At 43.8% G+C, this 26,842-nt stretch overlaps 1 protein-coding gene across 1 annotated transcript; it reads right to left on the reverse strand.

Annotated features, from left to right (window-relative positions):
- Nucleotides 1-5,831: 5,831 nt before the first annotated feature.
- Nucleotides 5,832-26,842, reverse strand: LOC138769241 (galactoside alpha-(1,2)-fucosyltransferase 2-like). Its single transcript, XM_069947579.1, has 2 exons — nt 26,792-26,842; nt 5,832-7,380 (listed from the first exon to the last, which is right to left on the reverse strand). The coding sequence occupies exon 2, from the start codon at nt 7,346-7,348 to the stop codon at nt 6,320-6,322; it is 1,029 nt and encodes a 342-aa protein (XP_069803680.1). The 5' UTR covers nt 7,349-7,380; nt 26,792-26,842; the 3' UTR covers nt 5,832-6,319.

The following is a 26,842-nucleotide window of genomic DNA, read 5'->3' on the forward strand; positions in this document are numbered from 1 at the left end:
AGCAGAAGAACTGTTTGTACATTGTGATCAGATCGCCCCTAAGACGTCTTTTATCTAGCGTAAATAACCCCAACTTGATAACCTGTCCTGGTACTGTAACCCACCCATTCCCTTAATGACCTTTGTTGCCCTCCTCTGCACCCGCTCCAGTTCAGCTGTGTCCTTCTTATATACTGATGCCCAAAACTGTATACAGTATTCCATGTGTGGTCTGACCAGTGATTTATAAAGAGGCAAAACTACAGTATGTTCTCATCTTTAGCATCTATACCTCTTTTGACGCATCCCATTATTTTATTAATAATAGAAGTAGTAGGCTCTCTAGCGTAATACGTAATATGCAGAGGTAATACAGAGAATACATATACGAGAATAAGTGATATAATATATCTCAAATCAACTAACAGAGCAACAGTTCTATATTTACCATAAGCACAGTGACTACAAACCACTGCGACCTGCAAGGGCCCTGCAGAGTCGCATATGGACAAGATTGTACTGCTATAATTGTTTATGAAAAATAGTCATTTATGAAATATACTACACAAAGATACCTTTTTTTTTTAATGAAACATCCTTCAAGCTTTGCTATGTTTTTTATATGTGTTTTACACTAAGAATTTTAATATATATATATATACTCCTGTGATAATCATACTATGAAGATATATACTGATATATATATGCCTATAGAGCCTTATGAATCTTGATACAGGTGTGTTTTTTAATTTTGCTTGTATTCTTCACTGGTTCATTTTATTTTTTATTTGTTTCATCTTATGAATATAAAAATTATTTATCTCTATACACAATTCTGACTTATTATAATCACTCATTTATGATATAACCAGAAACGATATATATCTAAGACTATACATATAAACTTGGATAATTTAAGGGGAGTTACGCTAGAGAGCCTACTACTTCTATGACTCATATTTGCTGGTTCTTGGTGCCAACCAAGTAGTGCACTCGCTGTACACCCCTCTTCCTAACAGTACTGTTAGGTTGAGTTCTTACACTAGAATATTCCATTATTGTATTAGCCTTGGCAGCTGCTGCCTGGCACCGATCACTAAAGTTGAGTTTACTGTCCAACAATATTCCCAGGTCCTTTTCGGAAGCAGTTTTACCCAGTGTTTTATTATTAACACATAACTGTACTTAATATTACTACGGCCCATCTCAAAAACGAATGGACGCCCTGATCCATTCCCGTCTTGACTACTGTAACTCCCTACTAATCGGTCTTCCTTTCTCTAAGCTCTCCCCTGTCCAGTCTATCCTGAACGCAGCATCCAGGCTCATCCTCCTCTCCAGCCATTACACTGACGTCTCCCTCCTGTGCCAGTCACTGCACTGGTTACCCATTAAATACAGAATACAGTTCAAACTCCTCACCCATAAATCTCTCCACAACTCTGCCTCCATGCAACTCTTCCATTATCTCCACCTACTAACCTCCCCGTGCTCTGCGTTCCGCTTATGATCTTACACTGACATCTTCCATAATGCGAACCTCTCTATACCACCTCCAAGACTTCTCTTGTGCTGCACCAGTTCTCTGGAAAGCTTTACCAAAAGACCTCAGACTTATCTCCAGCTCCTACAGTTTCAAGCGTGCCCTGAAGACTCATCTCTTTATAACATTCCCTAAACCTGTCTCCCTTTCTGCTACCCCTTTCCCATCCACTCTATAACCTCCTTGGTGCCACGTACTTTCTACCTGAACACAGATAATAATGGTGTTTGACTGGCTCGCCTAATCACCCATAGGCACTTTGCAATTCTATGTACAATGACTGGAACATTGGCAAATAAAGCACTTACTGCCTCTCGTGTCACCCCCAGTCCTCCTATTCTGTATGTACCCGCAAGCAGGTCTCTAGACACAACAGAAAGACTTAGTTTTAGCCCCAGTGGTAAAAATGAAAACTGCAAGATATGAGGATTATTTTATAATTTAGAGAGAAAAATGGAAAATAAAAAAAAATCTTTAAAAAATATGTTTAACATAAAAACATTATTTAAACAATAAGTCATTTTCTGATGACACATTCCCTTTAGGGCAGGATTTACATATAGGCAGACCCCATCCCTTATTTTTACGATAATTTCTGAGCAGACTTTAACCCTGCAGATTAACCGCCTTCCACCATGATCAGTTGTAATTCCTCAGTTTCTTAGTGAGGCTTCTGGCATTAGTATTCATACACTTAATATACTTATCCATTTAACTTTTCCTCTTATGTGTTCTATACCCTTCCACCGCTCCACCCCCAGTTCCATAACTTTTCCCCATCTCTCTACCCCCTCACACACACACCCCTCCCCCCGCGGTCCACTCCACCAACCGCTTAGCCATCTTCTCCACCAGCACAGCTGCACCCTCCCTAAGGTAGAGCCGGTAACCAACAGCTAAGTCAGTTCAGTTCTCCGTGAACCCAAACCCCTCTATCCTACACCAGCTCTTAAGCTACTCCTTGTTTTTAGCTTTTTGCCTAAATCCCTGAAATCGTTTTGAGGACCCTTCATCTACCTCTAACTTTATAATTGGTGCCAATGTGCACCATAACCGCTGGGTCTTCACCAGCCTCTCCCAGTAATTTGTCAACCCTATCCACAATGTGACAAACTTGAGTGCCAGGTAGGCAACACACTGTTCGATGACCCTGGTCTTTGTGACAGATTGCCCTGTCTGTCCCTGTAATAATTGAGTCCCCCATTACCAGTACCTGCCTGGCCTGCCCCTCACACCTATTGCCCACCTTACTGGAGCAGACACCCCCCTGGCTTTCAGAGGTAGTATCCTGCTTCACCAATACCACTCTTGAACCAACATCCCCCTCATCCGCCAACTTGGCAAACTTGTTGGGATGAGCCAGCTCAGGACTAGCCTCCCTGGCAGTCTTCCCTCTATACTGTTTTCTGTCACCCAACTAGCTGCCTCAACATCCTGCACCTCCATACTATCACCCATTCCCCATCTACCGCTGCGAGTGCTTGCTCAGTGAGCAGCAGACTCCTTTCCAGTTTTGCAATTTCGCTCTCTCACCAGCTGCTCATTTAGATCCAGTATCTGTGCTTCTAAACAAGCAACGTCCGTAAATCTCACTCAATGGTATGCACCCTCAAACGGTTGTTTAAGGATTGCACAAGATGTATATTGGACCGCACTCATGACGTGCTTCCATAACATATAGAACTTATATTTAAATGAGGATATAAGTAATATATACATATATACAACAACAAAAGCAAACAGATAAACAATTTGTTCTTCTCTAAACTCCCAGGATCTGTAGTCCCTGAATTTTAAAGTCCCACATACTGCAGACTCACACACTCACTTTTTCAGCTCAAATATATGTTCCCTTTGCATTTGTATTGTTATTTGATTATGTTTATTTACCATACCTCATAGGTTTGCTGTGACGTAGAGGACTATATAGTTATTCTTTGCATTTCTATGTTCCACTACAATATATGCTACAAGTGTCTCCAGCTTCCATCTTGCTATCTGCTTTTTTGTTTGGGAGCTTGGTGTGCTATGACAACTTCTTCTCCCTCCAGTGATGCCTAGCGCCATTCTGCTCTCTGAAAGACCCATCAAATCATTCATTGGCTCCCTGGCATAAGAAATGGAGAACACAACCAGAAAGCTGATGGAAGGATATTTAGCTTGATATTTTTTTTAATTGCCCAGTGCCAGAGTACCCCTTTAATACTGTTAGTGCTACATGTAAGTCCCAATACACACCGCAATTTAAGGCCCTATTACACGGAACGATTATCAGCCATATTCAGCTGATATAGGCCGCTACGGACGATAATCGTTCCGTGTAATAGAAGGCAACGATCAGCCGACATTAACTCATATAGAAGCGATAACCTGTCGTCGCTCCGTGGAATAGGAGTGGCGGCAGCAGACTACCGCTATCCTCTATGGGCTGCACGGAGCTGCCCCCCGCAGCTCCCTGCGGCCTCCCCTGCACCTACCCGCTCGCTGCCGAAGCGTGTATTAGTGGCGGCAGCAAGCGGAGAGCACTTGTTTGCTCCTCAAGTCACCCTGGCGTGCCCATCATCTTACCACTGACCAGACACAGTGTTGGAGTTTGCCCTAGGAAAAAAGGATGCACGCTATCAACACCAGCACATGAGTCCAGCCAGCCTGCAGGGCGCATCATCACTGGCACACTCTAGGTTAAAGCAAATGTACCATGAAGGCTACCCAAAAACATTTTTTTGTATCACCTGCCTGTGCCAGCACAGAGATTCCAGTGGTGCAGTCCATTTTTTTGAACCGCCGCTCGTTTCCCATCATCTGCACCCCTACTGCGCCGATAAGTTTACTGCTCTTCCCATTTACAAGTTATTTTTATATGTATTGTTCTTCTCTCTCTCATTATATATATATATATATATATATATATATATATATATATATATAGTAATATACAGTAAAAGCATTTGTGTGTAGAAATGTATTCTGCAGCTGATTAAGAATACACTAGGACTCACAGCAAGCTCATCCCATCCACTCATAGGGTATGTTCACACTGAGTGAATCAGGCGGAATTCCGCCTGATTTACTGAGTGTGAACATACCTTTACTGGGTGAAGGGCTATTAAGTGCTGTTCAGCCATTGAGTGCTGCTCTCTCTCTTCCACTGTATACAGCTGTTGGCTGCCTTCAATCGTTTGACTAGTTTGTGGTGCCCCCATCCTCGCCTTTTGGTGCTAGACTCATCCCTGGTGCAACTTATCTCCATTGAAATAAATTAGGCTGAGCTGTAATACAACACACAACCTGTAAACAGGTGTGGGAAAGTCATCCTTTAAAAATGGATTTGTTCTTTGCTGCTAAAACAATCAGTGTATGGAAGTCCTATAAACCTGCAGAGCGAATGAGACTTTCAGCAGTTTTGTTTACCACCCACTTACATAAGTATGCATATAATCACAGAGTAGGACCACCCACTGAACTCCTAAACCCCACAATATTATGTATCAATCTGCTCATCTCTTCCGGCTCTAGAACACAATGCTAAAATACCAGATTGTTTGTCCAACATCACCTTTTTCTTTTAAGAGCTTACCATATACTGTGCATTATTATTGAACTTAAAGGGTTATACGAGTGATAAAAAAAAACTTATGCCCTATCTGTTATGTGATTAGAGGAGAAGTCCGGCGAAAATTTTTATTAAAGTATTGTATTCCCCCCCTAAAAGTTATACAAATCACCAATATACACTTTTTACGGGGAATGTTTATAAAATGCTTTTTTCCCTGCACTTACTACTGCATCAAGGCTTCACTTCCTGGATAACATGGTGATGTCACTTCCTGGATAACATGGTGTTGTCACGTCCCGACTCCCAGAGCTGTGCGGGCTGTGGCTGCTGGAGAGGATGATGGCAGGGGGACACTGAGGGACACAGGGCACTGGAGAGACACTGAGCATCCCTCTGCCATCATCCTCTCCAGCAGCCACAGCCCGCACAGCTCTGGGAGTAGGGGGGTGACATCACCATGTTATCCAGGAAGTGACATCACCATGTTATCCAGGAAGTGACATCGCCATGTTATCCAGGAAGTGACATCGCCATGTTAACCAGGAAGTGAAGCCTTGATGCAGTATTAAGTGCAGGGGAAAAAGCACTTTATAAGCATTTCCTGTAATAAGTGTATATTGGTGATTTGTATAACTTTTGGGGGGCAATACAATTTTTTATATTAATAAAGATTTTCGCCAGACTTCTCCTTCAAGTGTCTAATTGCAATGAGTCCGACTTCTGAGACCCATCAATATTGCAATAATATAGTAGTGGGATAGGAAATGTGTTTTTAACACTGGAATACCACTTTAATGGATAAACAATATACAGTAAGGAATGAAGGAGTGAGTATATGTCAAAAATTTAATTAACATAGAATATTGGATATGTTTACACTTCTTAAAATTAGGATGGGGTCCTGGATGTGCTCTTCTATAAAACCCTCTTCTGTGTGCTCTGCAGGGTCAGAGTCAGGATTGTACACGTATTAGTGCTGCTATTGTGCGACCATTATAGGTGATTACAGGCAGTGTCGGACTGGCCCACCAGTGGACCGGAGGATCCTTCGGTGGGCCCCCAGCTTTAGAACCTGCACAAACACTGACTGACTGACATGATGTTTCTCACTGGTTCTTAATTGGTGGGCCCCCAGGATCATTTCCTCTGGTGGGCCCCAAATACCCCAGTCTGATTATAGAAACCCATTACTCTTATATCATTAAAAAAAAAAAAAAAAAAAAAAAAACACACCAAAAAGATTATTTGTTCGACTGTGCCTTGCTTTTCAATAGTTCCGATAAGTCAGCAGGAATAGCAATCCATTCTGGAAGATAGATTGCATCATACTTCACATACTTCAGATAGGTGGAATCAGGCGCACTGTAATTGGTTAGGTGTATTGTTTCACCACCTGCCAGGTATGCAGCGTAAATGCCAAATGACCCAAATGACATGATAGTGTGGTTACAATGAGCTAAAAGTGCAAAGTCCCGAGCAGGGGAACCTTCTTTGCCATCTCCAGCAAAGTAAACATCTCCTAAAGAATTGTTAATATTCTCTTTACACCAGTCCATGCCATTACTGGTCACCACAAATATCGGATTCTGGTACTTGTTCCTAAAGTAATCCGTGGCCTTCTGTAGGTAATTTTTGTCCGCCAAGACGCCTCTTTTTAGTTTAACAAAAAGGTGCACATAGTCCCCTCTACGAACATGAACCCCGACAAAAGTTACATTCTTCCGATTACCCCTCAGTTGGGCCAGATAAGCGTTGACTTCATCCTTTACGAAATCATGGAATGTAAATTCTTGTAAAAGTTCTCTCTTTATATGATGGTAGAAAGTCCAGGAGTTGATAAATCCATTTAGTTTCACATTTTTTCCCGTGATATTTCGGTATTCTGGGCACATCCAGTTTTTAATCTTGTACTCTTCCCACTTCATACGCTTATCAATATCCTTGGAAATTAAAGGCAAGTTTATTTTGAATAGTGGGGAAAGTGCCTGATGCATCTCGGGCAGAATATATGGCCGATAGCCATTCATTTTTGCTAGAGCAAACAGAGCTCCATACTCCCCCATTTGGTTTCCTAGTCGTCCTTGAGGTAATATAGTCATCATCCCCTTTAATGGTCGGATGCTTTTTGAAGTAGTTTGATCTGGATTTTCTTCACTGCTGGTTTTACAGATTGCAGAGTAAATCCTTTGACCGTGATTAACATTGTACCAAAAGGACACATTCATTACTACAAATAGTAGGATGATGGCAACTGGAAGACGACTCTTCATGTTTGATACTCCAGGCTGATCAATGAAAAATGCTGAATTAAAATGGATAAAGAAATAAAGAATTAGAAAACAGGCAGGCAAAAAGGTATAAAAACTGATTCTAAAAGCTGGGTAGACCTGGGGTAACCTAAATAGTAGATTGTGATCTTCTTGACCTCGGATCTTAAAGGGTATCTTTCAAAGTCGAAATCGACAGATGTGATATAAAGCAAGTTTTCAATTTATAATAATTATTTGTTTTTTAGTTATCATGTTGAAAAAAAGATACTAAACGCAGGAAGTCCTGGCCAGTACAGAGTGTGGAGCCTCAATGTGTCTGTCAATCAAATGTCCGCCTTGTCTATGAGCGCAGATGACCAGGGACTTCCTGTGTTAAGCGTCTATTTTTCAACCAGCACAAGACTAAAAAGCTGCCTTCAGGAGCTTGTACCTGAACACAAGTAAGTATAGCTTTGTTATAAAGCAACAAAAAAAAAAAAAAATTATCTAAATTGCAAACTTGCTTTATTATCAAATCCCCTGGTGATTTAGATTTTAAAAAGTTATAACGACAGTGATTACTTAGGGGTTATTTCATGGCCAAACGTCATTGATGCGTGGGTGTCAAGGTGAAGCAATGTTCCTCCTCGCGTTCTAAGAGCCAAAACACTTTTTATTTTTTCACCTACAGGGATGCTTGGGGTGCCATTATTTGCTCCATGATCCATAATTTTTATTGGTATCATATTGGTGTAAATAAAAAATGTTTTTGCTCTTTTTCACTGATATATAGTTTTAAAAAAAAATCTGCAGTCCTAATGATTTCTGTTTCTCTTTTCATTTATGCTGTTCATTTTAATAGATCTTTTACATATTTTTGAATTTTTTTATATATATTTTTCTGTGGGGATTTGCTACTGCTCTAGGCACTGACTGTGATTTCATATTATGGCAGTACCTCTTGTGTGCATAATTTTACACCACTTTGTATGATTTTATTCAGGATTGTGCTTAATAAAGAGAATTGTATTAAGTACAGTAGTTGCCTCCCCTTTTTTAGGAAGTTTACTGACTGTGATTTGTACAATGTGAATCTATTAATATAGCTATGCCCCTTCTGAGGCACCCCATGATTTTATGTGCCTGTTATTTTTTTCCCCTGTAGCTTTTTTGGTAGCAATCTAAGGCTATGTTCACACTACGTATATGTCCGGCCGCATATTTTTCGCGGCCGGACATATACGTGTGAAACTCCGGTCGGGGATTTACGTAAGTTGCGGCCAGCTACGTACGGTCCGCGAACTTACGCCCATAGTCTACTTACGCTTCCCGAGCGCCGTACGGAGCGATCTGACAGCGGTCTTTTACTTAGAAAACTTCGGCTAGCCCCGGACACCCCACAGAACCTTTTGGATCGGCGAATCAAAGTGCAAAAATGAAGAAATCACCACTACGTACGGGACCGCATGTTACGCTACGGGCGTAAGTTACAACATTTCCGTCCTCAAACAATGGTCTGGTTCATTTTTTACCGCGCCGCATACAATCCTGGCGTAAGTTCTTACGTAGTGTGAACTGTGCAGCCGTAGATCGTATACTTTCCATTGTACACAAAGTACGTAAATCTCCGGCCGCTTATTCACGGAACGCGCTACGGCTGGAAACTTACGTAGTGTGAACATAGCCTAATAATGTATAAAAACAGCTAAGGTGTACACAGTTTTGCTACAGGTAAAATCTCATTTTAAATGCTCTACTCATGCTGGATGATAACGATATTTTAAAATTACTGTAAAGTTATGTTCACACATAGTATTTCGATCAGTCTTTCGACCTGTCTTTTTAAACCAAAACCAGGAGTTGATTTCCAAAAAGAGGGAAAAGCACTTAGGAATAAAACATAACTTTTAATTAGATATCGATTAAAAACTTATACAATGCCACAAGACCAAACACATGGTCTACAATGCCGTCCTAGATATGGTTGTGCAATATGAGAGGGAACGAAGTAGATAACAGGGTACACAGAGGGACACAGTGCATACTGTCCACTCCTAATAGGTTAATTCTGTCCCTGCCTTTTGGGGTGACCCACCTCCTTAACAGGGTGGCCCCAACCACGGTGACGTTCCCTTCTCTATTCTAAGTGCGGAACAAATGACATACAAACATGAAACTGTGACAAAAAAAAATGAACAACACACCACCAATTTCAACAAAATCCAACGCGTTTCACCTGTATAATACTAACAGGATCATCAGGGATACCAAGGTGCAAAAACATATAAATACATAGACGTAGTGAGATAAGCAATTATGCAAAACCACTTGCACCACTTGTGTGACACAGCCTCCTCCTGCTGCCGGATTGCTGCTAGGGACAGTGGGGGAAGGCAGGGATAGCATGACGTTCCTGGATTGTCATGTTGCAGGAACTACCTGCTTTATATGACGTTCTGGGAACGTCATTTTGCGCAAGGGGTTAAAGGTGACAGAGCGCGGTCAGTGCAAAAAGTGAAATAAAAAAAATCTATAGTCTTAAAATAGAAACAGTGTAATGATATTAATACGATTGCTCACCTGGTATAGTGGAATCATCAAAGTCTGGAAGGCAAGGTGGGAGTCCAGTGGCTGACAATCCAGATGACTGTGGTTACAGCAGCAAGTGTGGTCAAACAGTCCAAGTTCGGTACACAGCAGAATAGCAGAAGTTGTAGGTTAAGGCAGAGGCGTAGTCAAATAACAGTCCAAGTTCAGTACACAGAAGGGAGCTCAGGTGAAAATGCTGGACTATAGGCTGGGAAGCACAATAATCTGGCAAGGAGGAAGGGGCAAGGCTTGACTTAAATAGGAAGTCCAAAGATGAAGCTAATCAGGCAATCAAGGCAAGGTTCTCAAGGAATAAGAAACTGTCCAACAGATTCAGGAAAGGAGCTGTCCAGAATTACTAGTAGCTCAGTGAGGAGAGCTGCTGCCTGGGATACTGGAGGTTCTGGGTTCAAGTCCTGACAGTACTCCCCTTCTTCCAGGATGACCTCTGGGCATCCCAGAGTTTGGCTTGTTGGGGTATCGCTGATGAAATTCCTTGGTAAGTCTAGGGGCATGAACATTTTCTTCTGGTTCCCAAGAATTTTCCTCAGAGCCATATCCCTTCCACTTGATTAAGTATTGAAGCTTGCTGCGATGAATTCTGGAGTCCAAGACCTTTTCTACAACATATTCATCTTCACCCTGTACATTTACTGGTGGTGGAGGGGGCAAATTGCGGCCTGGAAAGGTATTTTCATTATATGGTTTCAAAAGAGAACAAGAGTTTGATTAGTTCTGTTTGCCCATTTGATTGGGGATGAAAGGCAGATGACAAGTTCACTCCTATCCCTAGTCGAGAGCAAAAACTTTTCCAAAATTTAGATGTAAATTGTACGCCTCGATCAGAAACCACATTGTCAGGGATTCCATGCAATCTGAATACTTCCTGAATCATGAGCTTGGCTGTTTGTTCTGCCGTGGGTATTCCCTTAGTTGGGATGAAATGCGCCATCTTTGTGAGACGGTCAACAACAACTAGGATGGTGGTCATTCCTTTGGAAGGTGGTAAATCAACCACAAAATCCATAGAAATTGAGCCCCAGGGTCTAGAGGGAATGGGAAGTGGCTGAAGCAAACCTTAAGGAGAAGAGCGTGGAGTTTTATTTTGAGCACAAACTAAACATGAAGAAACATACTTCTGGACATCTTTCTTGAAGCTTGGCCACCAAAACAAACGGGATAAAAGTTCATGGGTCTTTTTCATGCCTAAATGTCCAGCCATCTTGGAATCATGAACTAATTTTAAAGCAGTAAGCCGTGCTGTCTCTGGTACATACAGTTGATGATGTTTTGTCCAAAATCCATCTTTGAAGAAGAGATTAATATTCCTTGGAGGATGACCAAGTAAAGGGTCATTAGTCAGTGTAGCCATCCTTTAGTAGACTGAGGAAATCTTTTGAATGTGTAGCCCCTACAAAGTTTTTTTCAGACAAGATTGAGTTTTCACATTTCTCTCTTAGTGTAGGCTCTGAGAACATCCTGGACAAAGCATCAGCTTTACAATTTTTTGATCCAGGTCGATAAGTGATTACAAAGTTAAATCGAGAAAAGAACAAGCTCCATCTCGCTTGCCTTGAAGATAGTCTTTTGGATCCACGGATATACTCCAGATTTCTATGATCAGTGAGCACAGTTACAGGATTAGCAGTTCCCTCCAAAAGATGTCTCCACTCAGAAAATGCACATTTAATTGCTAGTAGTTCTTTATTTCCAATATCGTAATTTCTTTCAGATGAAGACATCTGACAAGAAAAAAAAGCACAAGGGTGCAGCAACATCTTATCACCTCATCTCTGAGAAAGGACAGCCCCTACAGCTGAATCAGATGCATCAACTTCAACAGTAAATGGCAAATCTGGATTTGGATGAATTAATATAGGTGCAGATGTAAACATAGCCTTTAATTTTGTGAAAGCATCCTGGGCCTCTTGTGTCCAAACAAACTGCATGGATTTCTTTGTGAGCTGTGTAATTGGTGCAATAATCTTAGAAAAAAATTTGATGAATTTTCTATAGAAGTTAGCAAATCCAATAAATCTCTGAATTTGCTTCTCATTTTTTGGAATTGGCCAATCAACAACAGCCTTGATTTTACCTGGATCCATAGTTAGGCCTTCTGGTGAGATGATGTATCCCAGAAATTGAATGGTTGTCTGCTCAAATTCACATTTTTCAAGCTTAATATATAAGCAGTGTTCTTGAAGTCGTTGTAGAACAGTGCAGACATGTTTGCGACGCTGCTCCAGGTTTTCTGAAAAAATTAGGATATCATCCAAATAGGCAATAACAAATTGATCCAGTAAATCTCTAAAAACATCATTGATAAAGTGTTGGAAAGTGGCTGGGGCATTACAGAGTCCAAAAGACATTACAAGATATTCAAAGTGTCCATATTGTGTCCTGAAGGCAGTCTTCCATTCATCTCCTGGACGAATTCGAACCAGATTATATGCTCCTCTTAGATCAAGCTTTGTAAAAATTTTAGCTGTACGAAGTCTTTCAAGTAATTCTGGGATTAAAGGGAGAGGATATCTGTTTTTAACTGTGACATTGTTTAGTTCCTTATAATCAATGCAAGGACGTAAGGCAGAATCTTTTTTTTCCACAAAAAACAAGGGTGCCCCAGCTGGAGATGTAGATGGCCGGATAAAGCCTTTTTCTAAATGTTCGTCAAGATATTCCTTTAAGGCCTTCAGTTCTGGTTCAGAAAGGGAGTAGATACGACCAAAGGGTATTTTAGCACCAGGTAACAGTTCTATTGGACAATCGTATGGACGATGGGGAGGTAGTTTATCGGCATTCTTCTTATCACAAACATCTTGAAATTCTCTGTATTGTGGGGGTAGCAAGTCCTTGGTAGAAGGTTCAGAGATTGATGGGTTGACAGACAATGAAGAAACAGGTTTAGGAAAACAATTTAGCTGACAAAATTCTGAATGAAACTGTATAGTGTGGGTTTCCCAGTCTATAGATGGATTGTGAGTAGACAGCCAAGGAATACCCAAAATCACTGGAAATTTTGGGAAGCAATTACTGAAAAATGAATGGTTTCATGATGATTTGGCTTGATAAGGACCTGAAGCTGCACAGTCTCATGAGTGACTGGTCCAGATGATAGTGGTGATCCATCAACTGTTTCCATGTCTATAGGTGCTGACTTTGTTAACAGTGCAATGTTATTATCATGAGCAAAGGTTATATCCATGAAATTTCCACCAGACCCAGAGTCTATCATGGCAGAACATGAAAACTCATGCATTTCCGTGCATATGTGGATTGGCACAATAAAATGAGACTGTGGCACTAATATCTTGTCTTCACCTAGCGCTAAAGGAGAAATAGAATTTATTCTGGAGTCAGATTGATCAAAATTCTCTGGTTTGATCTGTTCTTTAATGTCAGTGACTGCAATTGTTCTGTGGATCTTGTTTGGGCATTTTATAGCATAATGTCCTGGTTGCCCACAATATAGGCAAAGACTTTCTGTGAATCGCCTCTCCTTTTCTGTTGTAGTAAGGGGTTTCCGAATGGCATCAATCTGCATAGGTTCAGGTATAAATTCAGTATTTTGCTGGGTTGTTGAACTAAAAGAATATGCAGGTCTATTTTCCAAACCCCACAGTCTTTCCCTTCTTCTTTCTGTCAGTCTCTGATCAATCCGAATACACAAATGAACAAAGTTCTCTAAATCAGCTGGGGTTTCCACCCTGGCAAGTTCATCTTTCACTTGTTCAGAAAGTCCTTGCCGAAATTGGCTTTTTTGAGCTGCTGAATTCCAGGTTGTATCAGCTACCCAGTGGCGAAATTCTGCAGTATATTCAGCAACTGAACGTTTTCCTTGCCGTAGATTATGCAGTTTGGCTTCAGCTGTGGAACAACGATTGGGGTCATCAAAGACTTGACTCATAGCAGCAATAAAATCATCCAGTTGGTTCAAAAGTTCACTATCTTTTTCCACATATGGGGCGGCCCATGCAAGAGCTTCATCTGTCAGAAGACTGATGATAAATAACACTTTTTTCTTTTCACTAATAAACGGAGCAGGTTGAATTTGAAAATAAATACGACATTGATTAAGAAAACCTCGAAAATCACGACGATCACCACTAAACTTTGATGGCAATGGCATACGTGGATCTCCAGCTGAGCCACGTACCTCTAAAATTTGTCTTTGCAATTCTATAATCTTTTCTTGTTGATTGTGCACCAGATTTTGTAACTGTAAATTTTTCTTGATAGGTGGCGCCAATTTCCTGAAGTTCAGAAACATGTTCTCTCAAGGTTTTGACAGCGGACTCCATTTTGGGCCAGATTATTCTGTAATGATATTAATACGATTGCTCACCTGGTATAGTGGAATCATCAAAGTCTGGAAGGCAAGGTGGGAGTCCAGTGGCTGACAATCCAGATGACTGTGGTTACCGCAGCAAGCGTGGTCAAACAGTTCGGTACACAACAGAATAGCAGAAGTTGTAGGTTAAGGCAGAGGCGTAGTCAAATAACAGTCCAAGTTCAGTACACAGAAGGGAGCTCAGGAGAAATTGCTGGACTATAGGCTGAGAAGCACAATAATCTGGCAAGGAGGAAGGGGCAAGGCTTGACTTAAATAGGAAGTCCAAGGATGAAGCTAATTAGGCAATCAAGGCAAGGTTCTCAAGGAATAAGAAACTGTCCAACAGATTCAGGAAAGGAGCTGTCCTGAATTACTAGTAGCTCAGTGAGGAGAGCTGCTGCCTGGCATACTGGAGGTTCTGGGTTCAAGTCCTGACAAACAGATTAGAATAAAAGAAAATTTTTTCTATCTGACTGTAATCAGTAAAAGAATATTAGGTCACACATGCCCTTTAAAACGTATCATGTTGTGGTCACTATTTCCTAAATGTCCCAAACCGTATATTCCATATTATTCAGTTGTTAAAAATTCTACTGAAAGGCAGGGGCGTAGCTAGGGTTCACGAGGCCCCATAGCAAAAAATTATATATATATATATATATATATATATATATATATATAAATATACACTCACCGGCCACTTTATTAGGTACACCATGCTAGTAACGGGTTGGACCCCCTTTTGCCTTCAGAACTGCCTCAATTCTTCGTGGCATAGATACAACAAGGTGCTGGAAGCGTTCCTCAGAGATTTTGGTCCATATTGACATGGTGGCATCACACAGTTGCCGCAGATTTGTCGGCTGCACATCCATGATGCGAATCTCCCGTTCCACCACATCCCAAAGATGCTCTATTGGATTGAGATCTGGTGACTGTGGAGGCCATTGGAGTACAGTGAACTCATTGTCATGTTCAAGAAACCAGTCTGAGATGATTCAAGCTTTATGACATGGCACATTATCCTGCTGAAAGTAGCCATCAGATGTTGGGTACATTGTGGTCATAAAGGGATGGACATGGTCAGCAACAATACTCAGGTAGGCTGTGGCATTGCAACGATGCTCAATTGGTACCAAGGGGCCCAAAGAGTGCCAAGAAAATATTCCCCACACCATGACACCACCACCACCAGCCTGAACCGTTGATACAAGGCAGGATGGATCCATGCTTTCATGTTGTTGACGCCAAATTCTGACCCTACCATCCGAATGTCGCAGCAGAAATCGAGACTCATCAGACCAGGCAACGTTTTTCCAATCTTCTACTGTCCAATTTCGCTGAGCGTGTGCAAATAGTAGCCTCAGTTTCCTGTTCTTAGCTGAAAGGAGAGGCACCCGGTGTGGTCTTCTGCTGCTGTAGCCCATCTGCCTCAAAGTTCGACGTACTGTGCGTTCAGAGATGCTCTTCTGCCTATCTTGGTTGTAACGGTTGGCTATTTGAGTCACTGTTGCCTTTCTATCAGCTCGAACCAGTCTGCCCATTCTCCTCTGACCTCTGGCATCAACAAGGCATTTCTGCCCACAGAACTGCCGCTCACTGGATGTTTTTTCTTTTTCGGACCATTCTCTGTAAACCCTAGAGATGGTTGTGCGTGAAAATCCCAGTAGATCAGCAGTTTCTGAAATACTCAGACCAGCCCTTCTGGCACCAACAACCATGCCACGTTCAAAAGGCACTCAAATCACCTTTCTTCCCCATACTGATGCTCGGTTTGAACTGCAGGAGATTGTCTTGACCGTGTCTACATGCCTAAATGCACTGAGTTGCCGCCATGTGATTGGCTGATTAGAAATTAAGTGGTAACGTGCAGTTGGACAGGTGTACCTAATAAAGTGGCCGGTGAGTGTATATATATATATATATATATATATATATATATATATATATATATATATATATTGTAGACATCCAAAAAAAGTTGCAATTGAAGACAGCGTCCTAAAGTATCAAAAAATATTATCCTTAATTTTGCCATATGCGTATAAAAATACAACGTTTCGGCCCTTTAAAACATACTGAGCCTTTCTCAAGTACACATATGGCTCAGTATGTTTTAAAGGGCCGAAACGTTGTATTTTTATATGCATATGGCAAAATAAAGGATAATATTTTTTGATACTTTAGGACGCTGTGTTCAATTGTAACTTTTTTTTGGATAAAGTACTGGGTATAGGCCAACCCGCTGGAGGACTGTGCGTCTACACGGAGGTTCCGCTGTTTCCACTTGGAATAGACTATATTGTAGACATGTCACAGGAGAAGTGCTCGAGGGGGTGTACATCTCACCTAGGTTACTTCATAGTGTGAGATGGTAAGTCCAGGAGGGATCTGTTGCTCAGCAGTGTTATGCTGCTGAGCTATTATTTACTGTTGCCGGGCCTGGACTTACATGGAATGGCAGGTAGGTTTTGGTAGTGGGACTTGCCATTTCCTCCCCTCGATCCAGTTCAGGTGTTGGGATCAGGTGAGCTCTGACCCTAATCAGCCTGATAAGGTAAAAGCTCACACAGTGTGCAGATGGTTGCTCTCAGCCAGGAGTGAACAGCCTGGGTGTCTGTTTGGGAGCAACCTGTGAACATAGCCTCTGCTGGAGCTAATACACACCTTGCGGTATTTAGGCGAAAGACATCCTGTTTTCAAGTGTTAGATAGGTGAAGAAACCTGTTAGTAAGTGCCTAGACGGGCAAGACCTTTTTGTTTGTTTTGTACTTAAAAGCATGGTGTTGCTGCAAACAAACGTCAAGCTGATCTTTTATAAGTCCAAGTCTGCTGTGAACTGTGTCCAAACACACCATCCCCCGGGAAGATCCCTACAATTGGTGCTGCGGAACGGGCAAAACGGTTGCTAGGGGCAACGGTGTGCATCAACTTGGCTACAGCTGCTTATGTCCTGGGTGAAGGCTGTTGCTTCACTCCAAAAACAGACAAGCAACATGGAGGAGATGATGAAGCAGTTAATGGAAGTGAGTCTGCAACAGCAACAGGCTCTGGCAGAGGCTAACCTGCGCCATGAGCAGGCATTGGCCGCACACCAGCAGGCTAATAGGCAACAACAGGCTCTGATAGACGCTAACCTGCGCCATGAACAAGCAATGGCTCAACAACAGAAACTCATTGAGCACCTGATAGCAAAGCAAGAGGCGCCTGCAGGTGCTAATCCACAGCCGGTAGCAGCAGCCGCGCTACAGACTTTGTCTGTGAGAAGAGCTGTACAGTGTGCGCTGCAAAAGATGACTGCTGATGACGATGTTGAGGCCTACTTAACTGTTTTTTAGCGTGTGGCTGAGCGAGAGAAGTTACCATCCACTGAGTGGGCAGAAGTCATTGCTCCCTATTTAACAGGCGAACCTCAAAAGGCCTACTGTGACCTCAGTGAGCAAGAGGTCAAAGACTATCCTCGGCTAAGAGCAGAGATACTTGCCCGACTAGGAGTTACTGTTGCTGTCCGTCCCAGATGTATGACCTGATTCATCTGGCAAGAAAATGGTTGGAGCCAGACACCTCTATTCCTGCCCAGATCCTAGAGAGGGTCGTGATGGATCGCTACCTCCGAGCACTTCCTGCTGATCTACAACGCTGGGTGGGACAAGGTGACCCTAAGAGTGCCGATGAACTTGTCAACCTTGTGGAGAGGTTCCAGGCGACCGAGGACTACCTCCGTGATGTTCCTGCAGCACCTTCACCTCCCCGGAGTGCCAGACCTGTGCCGTCAGCTGGTAAGAGACTTCCATCTATTGGGGGAGTGTGGAGGGGTGCTGATAGAGGGAAGAGCGCTCAGGGGGAAAAGACTGGTGATGGTACCAGGTGGCTAAGTGGCCCTAAAAAGGATTTCCTGCCAAGGAGACCAGGCCCTATCCAGTGCTGGAGATGCCAGGAGGCGGGACATATCTCTGCCCATTGCCCCCTTACCAGTGAGCCCATGGAGTGTGACGCTAGCCGGCGTCAATCGCTATTTGCGGAACCGTCATGTGTTGCAGTCCCTGGACTAGAGACTGAACCACAAGTCTGCAACATTACTGTCAATGACTTTCCTGTTAAGGCGTTGCTGGACTCAGGAAGCCTTGTCACCTTGGTGCATGCCAGCCTGGTGACTGGGGACTTTGTGTCAAACAAACATATGAGTGGTGTGCATACATGGTGATACAAAAGTGTACCCTATTGTGCTGGCTAATGTCGGGACTGAACTAGGCGCTGTCCAGTATGAAGTGGGTGTGGTTAAAAACCTCATGCATAATGTAATATTGGGGCGTGATTTTCCATTGTTCTGGGCTCTATGGGGAAAAAGAAAATCCCCTGAAAGGAGTGAGGAGACCCCTAAGTCTAATGCATTACCCACGGTAAATGATAGAAATGTACAGGATGAAAATGATGCTTTTCCCTTGCAGGTCCTGGCTGGTGAGGAAGAGGCTCCTCTCACTGCGCAGAATGTTCCAGACTTAGAGGTGTCTAGGGATAATTTTGGTACTGCACAGTTGCAGGACCCAACTCTCAAAAATGCGAGAGAGCAGGTTGCTGTTATGAATGGGGTACCTCAGGAACCAGATGCTGAAAAAAGACTTCCACATTTTTCTGTCACTAACAATCTCTACTATAGAGTCACTAAGATTAATGACAAGGTTGTGGAACAGCTTCTGGTTCCTAAGCCGTACCGGCGTCAGGTATTGGACATGGCCCATAATCATGTTCTTGGGGGCCACTTGGGGACAGATAAAACACAGGAGAGAGTCCTCCAGAGGTTTTATTGGCCTGCGATTTATGATGACATTAAAAAGTACTGCGAGTCCTGCCCCACATGTCAGCTTAGCGACCCAGTGTCACATTTCCGCAGTCCTTTGGTTTCGCTCCCCATCATAGAGGTACCTTTTGACCACATCGCAATGGACTTAGTGGGTCCCATTGTAAAGTCTGCTAGGGGACACCAGTACATCTTAGTTGTCTTAGACTATGCGACCCACTATCCTGAGGCTGTCCCCTTAAGAAACACTGCATCTAAGACAATTGCACGTGAATTGTTTTATATGTTTTCCAGGGTGGGGATCCCCAAAGAAATCTTGACTGACCAAGGTACACCATTTATGTCAAAGGTGATGAAGGATCTATGCAAACTGTTTAAAATCTCACACCTACGTACCTCTGTATATCATCCCCAGACAGACGGGTTAGTGGAGAGGTTTAATAAAACCCTGAAACATATGTTAAAGAAAGTGGTGGAAAAAGATGGTCGTGATTGGGATCACTTGCTACCTTACCTGATGTTTGCCATTAGGGAAGTGCCCCAAGCGTCCACAGGATTCTCTCCCTTCGAGTTGGTCTACGGTCTTCACCCTAGGGGTTTGTTGGATATTGCAAAAGAGACATGGGAAAGTGAGTCCACCCCATACAACAGTGTTATTGAGCATGTAGCACAAATGCAGGACCGTATAGCCACTGTAATGCCCCTAGTAAAGGAACACCTCCAGAGGGCGCAAGAGGGCCAAAGTAGAATTTACAATCGTTCTGCAAGAATCAGGACATTCAACCCAGGTGACCGGATCCTCATACTTGTTCCCACTGTAGAAAGTAAATTCTTGGCGAAGTGGCAAGGTCCCTATGAAATTGTAGAAGATCAGTGAGGTAAAGTACAAGGTGCACCAACCAGGTAGAAGGAAGCCTTTCCAAGTTTATCACATAAACTTGATCAAACCCTGGAAAGACAGGGAATCCTTGGTGGCGACAAACACTGTTAATAATTTGTTACAACCAATCCCTCCGGTCAAGATTGGTGATACTCTATCAGTGTCACAGAAGCAGGAGACTAGGGAGTTTTTGCAGAAAATAAAGTTTTCTGACCTTCCAGGGCGTACACATCTCATTCGTCATCACATTGAAACTGAGCCTAGAATCAGAGTAAACTTCAAGCCCTATAGGATACCAGAAGCACGTAGGGAGGCGGTGTCAGCCGAGGTAAAACGTATGCTTGACCTAGGAGTCATTGAGGTGTCACAGAGCGAGTGGTCCAGCCGATTGTGCTAATCCCAAAGCCGAATGGAACTTGGAGGTTCTGTAATGATTTCAGAAAGTTAAATGAGATCTCCAAGTTCGATGCCTACCCCATGCCCAGGGTAGATGAGTTGATAGAAAGGATGGGTAATGCCAGGTACATAACCACCCTCGATCTCACTAAGGGCTACTGGCAGATCCCCCTCACTCCTGAGGCTAAAGAGAAGACTGCATTCTCCACCCCTGATGGACTCTTCCAATATGTAGTGATGCCATTCGGGTTACATGGAGCCCCTGCCACTTTTCAGAGGTTGATGGACTTGATTCTGCGACCACATCGTGATTACTCCGCTGCCTACCTCGATGATGTGGTCATTTTTAGCCCTGATTGGGAAAGTCACCTCTGTAAGGTCCAGGCGGTGTTAGATGCCATAAGTGATGCAGGGTTAACCATCAATGCAAAAAAATGTGCATTAGCCTTAGAAGAAGCCAAATACCTGGGATACATTATGGGGTTAATCAAACCACAGCTAAATAAAATTGAGGCAATACAGAATTGGCCTAAACCCCTCACAAAGAAACAGGTCAGAGCTTTCCTGGGTATTACGGGCTATTACCGTAGGTTTGTACCGAACTTTGCCACAGTTGCAGCCCCGCTAACTAACCTGACAAAGGGAGGTAAGTCAGCAGTGGTGACATGGACTCCAGAGGCTGTGAAGGCTTTTCAAAGCCTTAAGTCTGCCTTATGCCAACAGCCTGTGCTAGTTACCCCTGACTTAAGGTGAGAATTTCTGGTCCAGACAGATGCCTCCAACATAGGGTTAGGTGCCGTTCTCTCACAGGTCGTGAATGGTGAGGAGCACCCGGTGATGTACTTGAGTAGGAATCTATCCCCGGCTGAGAAAAACTACGCCATTGTGGAGCGAGAATGTCTGGCAGTGAAGTGGGCCCTAGAGTCCCTGAGGTACTACTTGCTAGGCAGGAAGTTCAAGTTAGTGACAGACCATGCCCCCCTAACATGGATGAAGCTTAACAAAGAGAAAAATGCAAGGGTGACTAGATGGTTTCTGTCCCTACAAAACTTTAATTTCACTGTGGAACACAGGCCAGGAAAGTTACAGGAGAATGCTGACGCCTTATCTAGGGTACACTGCCTGTGGGGACAATACGCTCAGCCCTCCGGTCTGAAAAAGAGGGGGGGGATATGTAGACATGTCACTGGAGAAGTGCTCGAGGGGGTGTACATCTCACCTAGGTTACTTCATAGCGTGAGATGGTAAGTCCAGGAGGGATCTGTTGCTCAGCAGTGTTATGCTGCTGAGCTATTATGTACTGTTGCCGGGCCTGGACTTACATGGAATGGCAGGTAGGTTTTGGTAGTGGGACTTGCCATTTCCTCCCCTCGATCCAGTTCAGGTGTTGGGATCAGGTGAGCTCTGACCCTAATCAGCCTGATAAGGTAAAAGCTCACACAGTGTGCAGATGGTTGCTCTCAGCCAGGAGTGAACAGCCTGGGTGTCTGTTTGGGAGCAACCTGTGAACATAGCCTCTGCTGGAGCTTATACACACCTTGCGGTATTTAGGCGAAAGACATCCTGTTTTCAAGTGTTAGATAGGTGAAGAAACCTGTTAGTAAGTGCCTAGACGGGCAAGACCTTTTTGTTTGTTTTGTTCTTAAAAGCACGGTGCTGCTGTATTTCTATTTGCTGGACGGTTTATGCTGCAAACAAACGCCAAGCTGATCTTTTATAAGTCCAAGTCTGCTGTGAACTGTGTCCAAATACACCATCCCCCGGGAAGATCCCTACAAATATATATACACAGTGTGTGTTCTGTGATGTTCCTGGAAACAGATTAGAATAAAAGAACAATTTTTTGTATCTGACTGTAATCAGTAAAAGAATATTAGGTCACACATGCCCTGTAAAATGTTGTGGTCACTATTTCCTAAATGTCCCAAACCGTATATTCCATATTATTCAGTTGTTAAAAATTCTTCTGAAAGGCAGGGGCTTAGCTAGGGTTCACTAGGCCCCATAGCAAAAAATTATATTTATATATATATATATATATATATATATATATATATATATATATATATATATATATACACACACACACACACACACACACACACACACACACACACACACACACACACACACACACACACACACAGTGTGTGCTCTGTGATGTTCCTGGTTGCAGCCACAAGAGTGAGAGCAGAGAGCCAATTGCTGCTTGCTATGACAGTCCACTGTTTTTATATTTAAATGTGTTTATTAAATTTTCACATATAAAAACACAACATAAACATATGCTCGTTAGGTGCTGTTGATAAGTGCAAGCATGAAAAATCAGGCATATCGTGTCACAAACCGAGAAGGGCGACAAGGACATAGCTTGCCATTGTATAAGGAAAAATATACGAGCAAGGAAGCAACAAGGAGAACCAACTGTATCCCCCCCCCAACCACCACCCCCCCTCCCTCCCCAAGAAAAACAAATAACACTCAAAAACAAATCAATGAAGCTCTTACATGAAATAGGGAGTTAACTCCCCATCCATGTGTATGGGATACTCCGGCTCACCCCAGGTCGATGGGCGGATCCCCCGCCACCAGACGTTTCAAGTACCAGCTGGTCACGCAAAAACACTCCTTAATGGAACATCTAATCTGTAATGGTAATATTGCTATGTAACTTTCCCAACAATCAAAGAATCTTTCCACGAGTCTCCTTTTTTTGCGAGGCCTCCACCCAATCCATTTTCATAATGAAGGAGAGTTCCTCCAAGAACAGTTTAAACGGCGGAGCCGTTGTGTGATTCCATGTATGGAGTATGGTTTTCACACCCGCTGCAGAAAGCATGTATAAAAGTTTTCTGCCACCCACCGAGCAGGGAAAGTCGTCTGCGTCTATATAACCAAATATGGCCCAGAGTGGGTTCAAGGGAATATAGTTGACCAGGTGGGTGGTAGAGAACGACCTGATTTTCTCCCAGAACGAGCTAATCACCGGACATCCCCACAGGCAATGATAGATATCCGCTCCCTCCTCCCGGCATCTGAAACAAGCACTCGATTGGTAGATACCTATCTTGCATCCTCTAAGCGGGGTTATATATGATCTATGGAGCAGCTGCAGTTGCATCTCTAGATAACGGCTGGGGGGTAAATATTTAAGGGCTCTCGCGTGGGTACGAAGGAGAGTGGGAGTGGACAAACCTGGTATATCCTGTGACCATTTATTCAGTGGGGCCGCGGAATTTCCCAAGTCCAGTGGAGAGTGAATGAATTTGTAGTAGAAGGAAGTGTGGCCTCGCATGGTGGGGGGGTGTATCAAGGCTTTTCTAACATACGGGGACCAGTCTAGTGTGTGTATTTCTGCAGTAACCTTGGATATGTAGCTGCGGGCCTATAAATATGGAAAGACGTGAATATCTAAATGTGGGAACTTCTCTCTAAGCTCAGGGAAGGAGAGGATGGCCTGGGAATCTGGCTTCAGAAACTGCGATACAGAATTAAGCCCCTCTCTCTGCCAGTGAAAAAAATCTCTGTGAGGGGAACCGTTCTGAAAGTCAGGGTTGTGAATAAGAGAGAGAAATGGTGAGTAGCGAGGGTGCAGTCCCTTGAGTAGTCTCATCTTACGCCATGCCCTCCAAGTGGCCATTAGTAAGGGGTTGAGCCTACAAGGCTCCGGGATAGAGTGGAAGGGCTGGTGTAAGAAGTTGGTCAAGGAAAGGCGAGGGAGGAATTGTTGATCCCTCTTCGTGTCAGTCAAGTAGTTGGTATGAAAGAACCAGTCCATGGCGATGCGCAGAAGAGTCGCAATGTTGTATGCCCGGATATCCGGGAAATTCAAGCCCCCATTAAGTTTGGGTTGTTTCAGAAGGTGAAAAGGTATTTTGGGGCGTCCCCCCTTCCAAATGAAAGAGCGATACAAGTAGTTGATTTTCTTCTCGTCCCCGGGGCGAAGGAATACTGGGAGGGAATGTAGAATATAGAGAAGACGTGGGAACTCTATCATTTTAAGGAGGTGTGCCCTGCCCACATAAGATAAGGGCAGGTGGCGCCAGTTTGCTACCGAGAGTTCTAAAGAAGAAATATATGGGGCAATGTTAGCTTTATATAGAAGGGTAGGGTGTTTTGTCAGGGTGATTCCAAGATATTTGATCCCCGCAGAGCACCAACGAAATGGATACACTTAAGACCAGCGTGGACGTACAGGGCCTCGAAGCATCAGTGCTTCCGATTTATCTAGATTTAAGACATAACCAGAAAGCTGGCCTAAGGTCTGGAGGTCGTCCAGCAGAGGGGAGAGAACAGAAGAGGGGTTTTTCACTGCGAGAAGGATATCATTCGCAAATGCCACCATAGTGAGATCATGGGAGTAAGGGGGGGGCCGCTGACAAGGGGGCGGTAGGGGATAGGTAGTATAGAAGGGGGTCCAGGGAGAGGTTGAAGAGAAGAGGGGAAAGAGGGCAACCCTGCCTGGTTCCTGTAAAGATGTCAAAAGACCGGGTGTTGAGTCCGTTAACTGTCAGTTTGGAGTAAGCGTCTGTTTGGGTATATGAAATGAAGTTAGAAAAAGTCGTGCCAACCTGTCTACGCTGAATGGTGGAGTGGAGAAAGGGCCAGGAGACTTTGTCGAAGGCGGAGACTTTGTCGAAGGCCTTTTCCGCGTCCAAACTTAACAACATGGTCGGGGGGGAGGACGGGTCACGGGCTTCTACCAGGCAAGAGACGGCAGTACGGATGTTGCGGACAGCCTGTCTATTCTGGATGAAGCCTCGTTGAGCAGGGTGTATGAGAGAAGGGAGAAACTGCTGTAAGCGAGTCGCTAAAATCTTTGCCATGAATTTGTAGTCGCTATTGAGCAGGGTGATGGGGCGGTATGATTGTGGCAGCTGAGGATCTCGTCCCGGCTTCGGGAGTAAGATTGTTCTCGAGTCCAGGAAAAGATCCACCGGGGCGTTACGGATGTACACATCGTTATATAGGCGAGTGAGTATTGGTATCATGTCCACCTGCAACATTTTGTAATACTCATTGCCGAAGCCATCCGGGCCCGGAGTTTTGTTACAAGGGGAAGACTTGATAGCAGCAGTCACCTCGGCCTCTGTTATCTCGGCATTGAGAAGGGATTGTTGGTCTTCTGTCAAGGATGGCAGAGTCAGACTGTCCAGGAATGAGTCAATTTTGGACATGTCTGTGGGATTGGCCCTATAAAGGTCTTCAAAATGAGTATACACTACCTCGCTGATGTCATTGGTTTCGGTAAAAATCGCATCCGTGTCGGGGTCTCGCACGGACGCGATCGGGGTAAATTTGTTTTTGGAGGAGGTCAGGCAGGCCAGTAAGCGTCCGGATTTATTGGCCTGTCTAAAGAATTTATTTTGGTCAATTCTCACCAGCCACGCCGCTTGTCCCTGGACGAATGCATCTAAAGTTTGTTGTGTTTCCGTAACTAGTTTTTTGGAGAGTGGGGATGGGTCATGAGCGTGGGTTTGTTGTGCCTGGAGCAAAGCTCGATACAAAGAGTGGAATTTCGCGTGGGCCTGTTTGCGTTTGGATGAGATATAGCTCATGATGTGGCCTCGAACCACCGCCTTGGAGGCGGCCCACAACAGAGGGGTGTCATCAATGTGGTCTAGATTATCATCTATAAAATTAGCCCAAGACGTCCTTAAGAAGTCCCGGAAGTCCTCTGAATGTAAAAGATAGGTGGGGAACCTCCAAAACCTGGTTCTGGTATGAGACGTGATACCCTGCAGCGACATCGTAATCGGGGAGTGGTCAGAGATGGTGATAGCATGAAGTTTGCCCGCCGTTATGGAATCCATGAGAGAGAAAGAAGTCAAGAAGCAATCTATTCGGGAAAAACTGTCATGGGCCGGGGAATAATATGTGTATTCTCTGGAAGTGGGGCTAGCCAGGCGCCACGGGTCGTACAGGGAATGGGATTCGACAAGGTGCAGAAGGTCCCTGGTGGAAGGGGAGGGGCAGTGTCTACCCAAAGTCTTATCCAATGTGGGGCACAGTACAGTGTTGAAGTGCCCCCCCAGAATCAAATTGGAATAACTACCTTGAAGCAGGAAGTTGTTCAGTTTAGAGAAAAAGGAAGTGTTGGTTTGGTTGGGTGCATACACATTTAGCAGGGTGTATTGCGTGTTGTCTATCTTAACTAGTAACAGCAGATATCTGCCCCCCTCATCTGCGATTTCCTTCTCCACCACCACCTGAAGGCCCCTTCGAAAAAGAATTGCCACTCCTCTAGATTTTGAAGAGAAGTTAGCTGTGTAACAAGACCCAATCCATGACATCATGACATCCGGTTTCAGGCGCTTCAGGTGGGTGAGGATTTTTTTGCGTTTAATAGGCGTGTTAAGTCCTGCCACATTCCAGCTCAGGAACCGCAGAGAGGGAGGGGTGGTATATGTGTCAGGGGTAGTCATGAGGGTGCAAGCATCGTGTAATGTATAATGCAATAAGACATACATTTACGAATCTCCCGTCGTCCCAGCAAGCGACGAGAGATCACCTGAGAGC

This window comes from Dendropsophus ebraccatus, chromosome 12, assembly GCF_027789765.1.
Source record: "Dendropsophus ebraccatus isolate aDenEbr1 chromosome 12, aDenEbr1.pat, whole genome shotgun sequence".
NCBI lineage: Eukaryota > Metazoa > Chordata > Amphibia > Anura > Hylidae > Dendropsophus > Dendropsophus ebraccatus.

Bases quoted from the DNA above. Each gene is read 5' to 3' on its own strand.
- LOC138769241 (XM_069947579.1), bottom strand. From the start codon at position 7,348: ATGAAGAGTCGTCTTCCAGTTGCCATCATCCTACTATTTGTAGTAATG.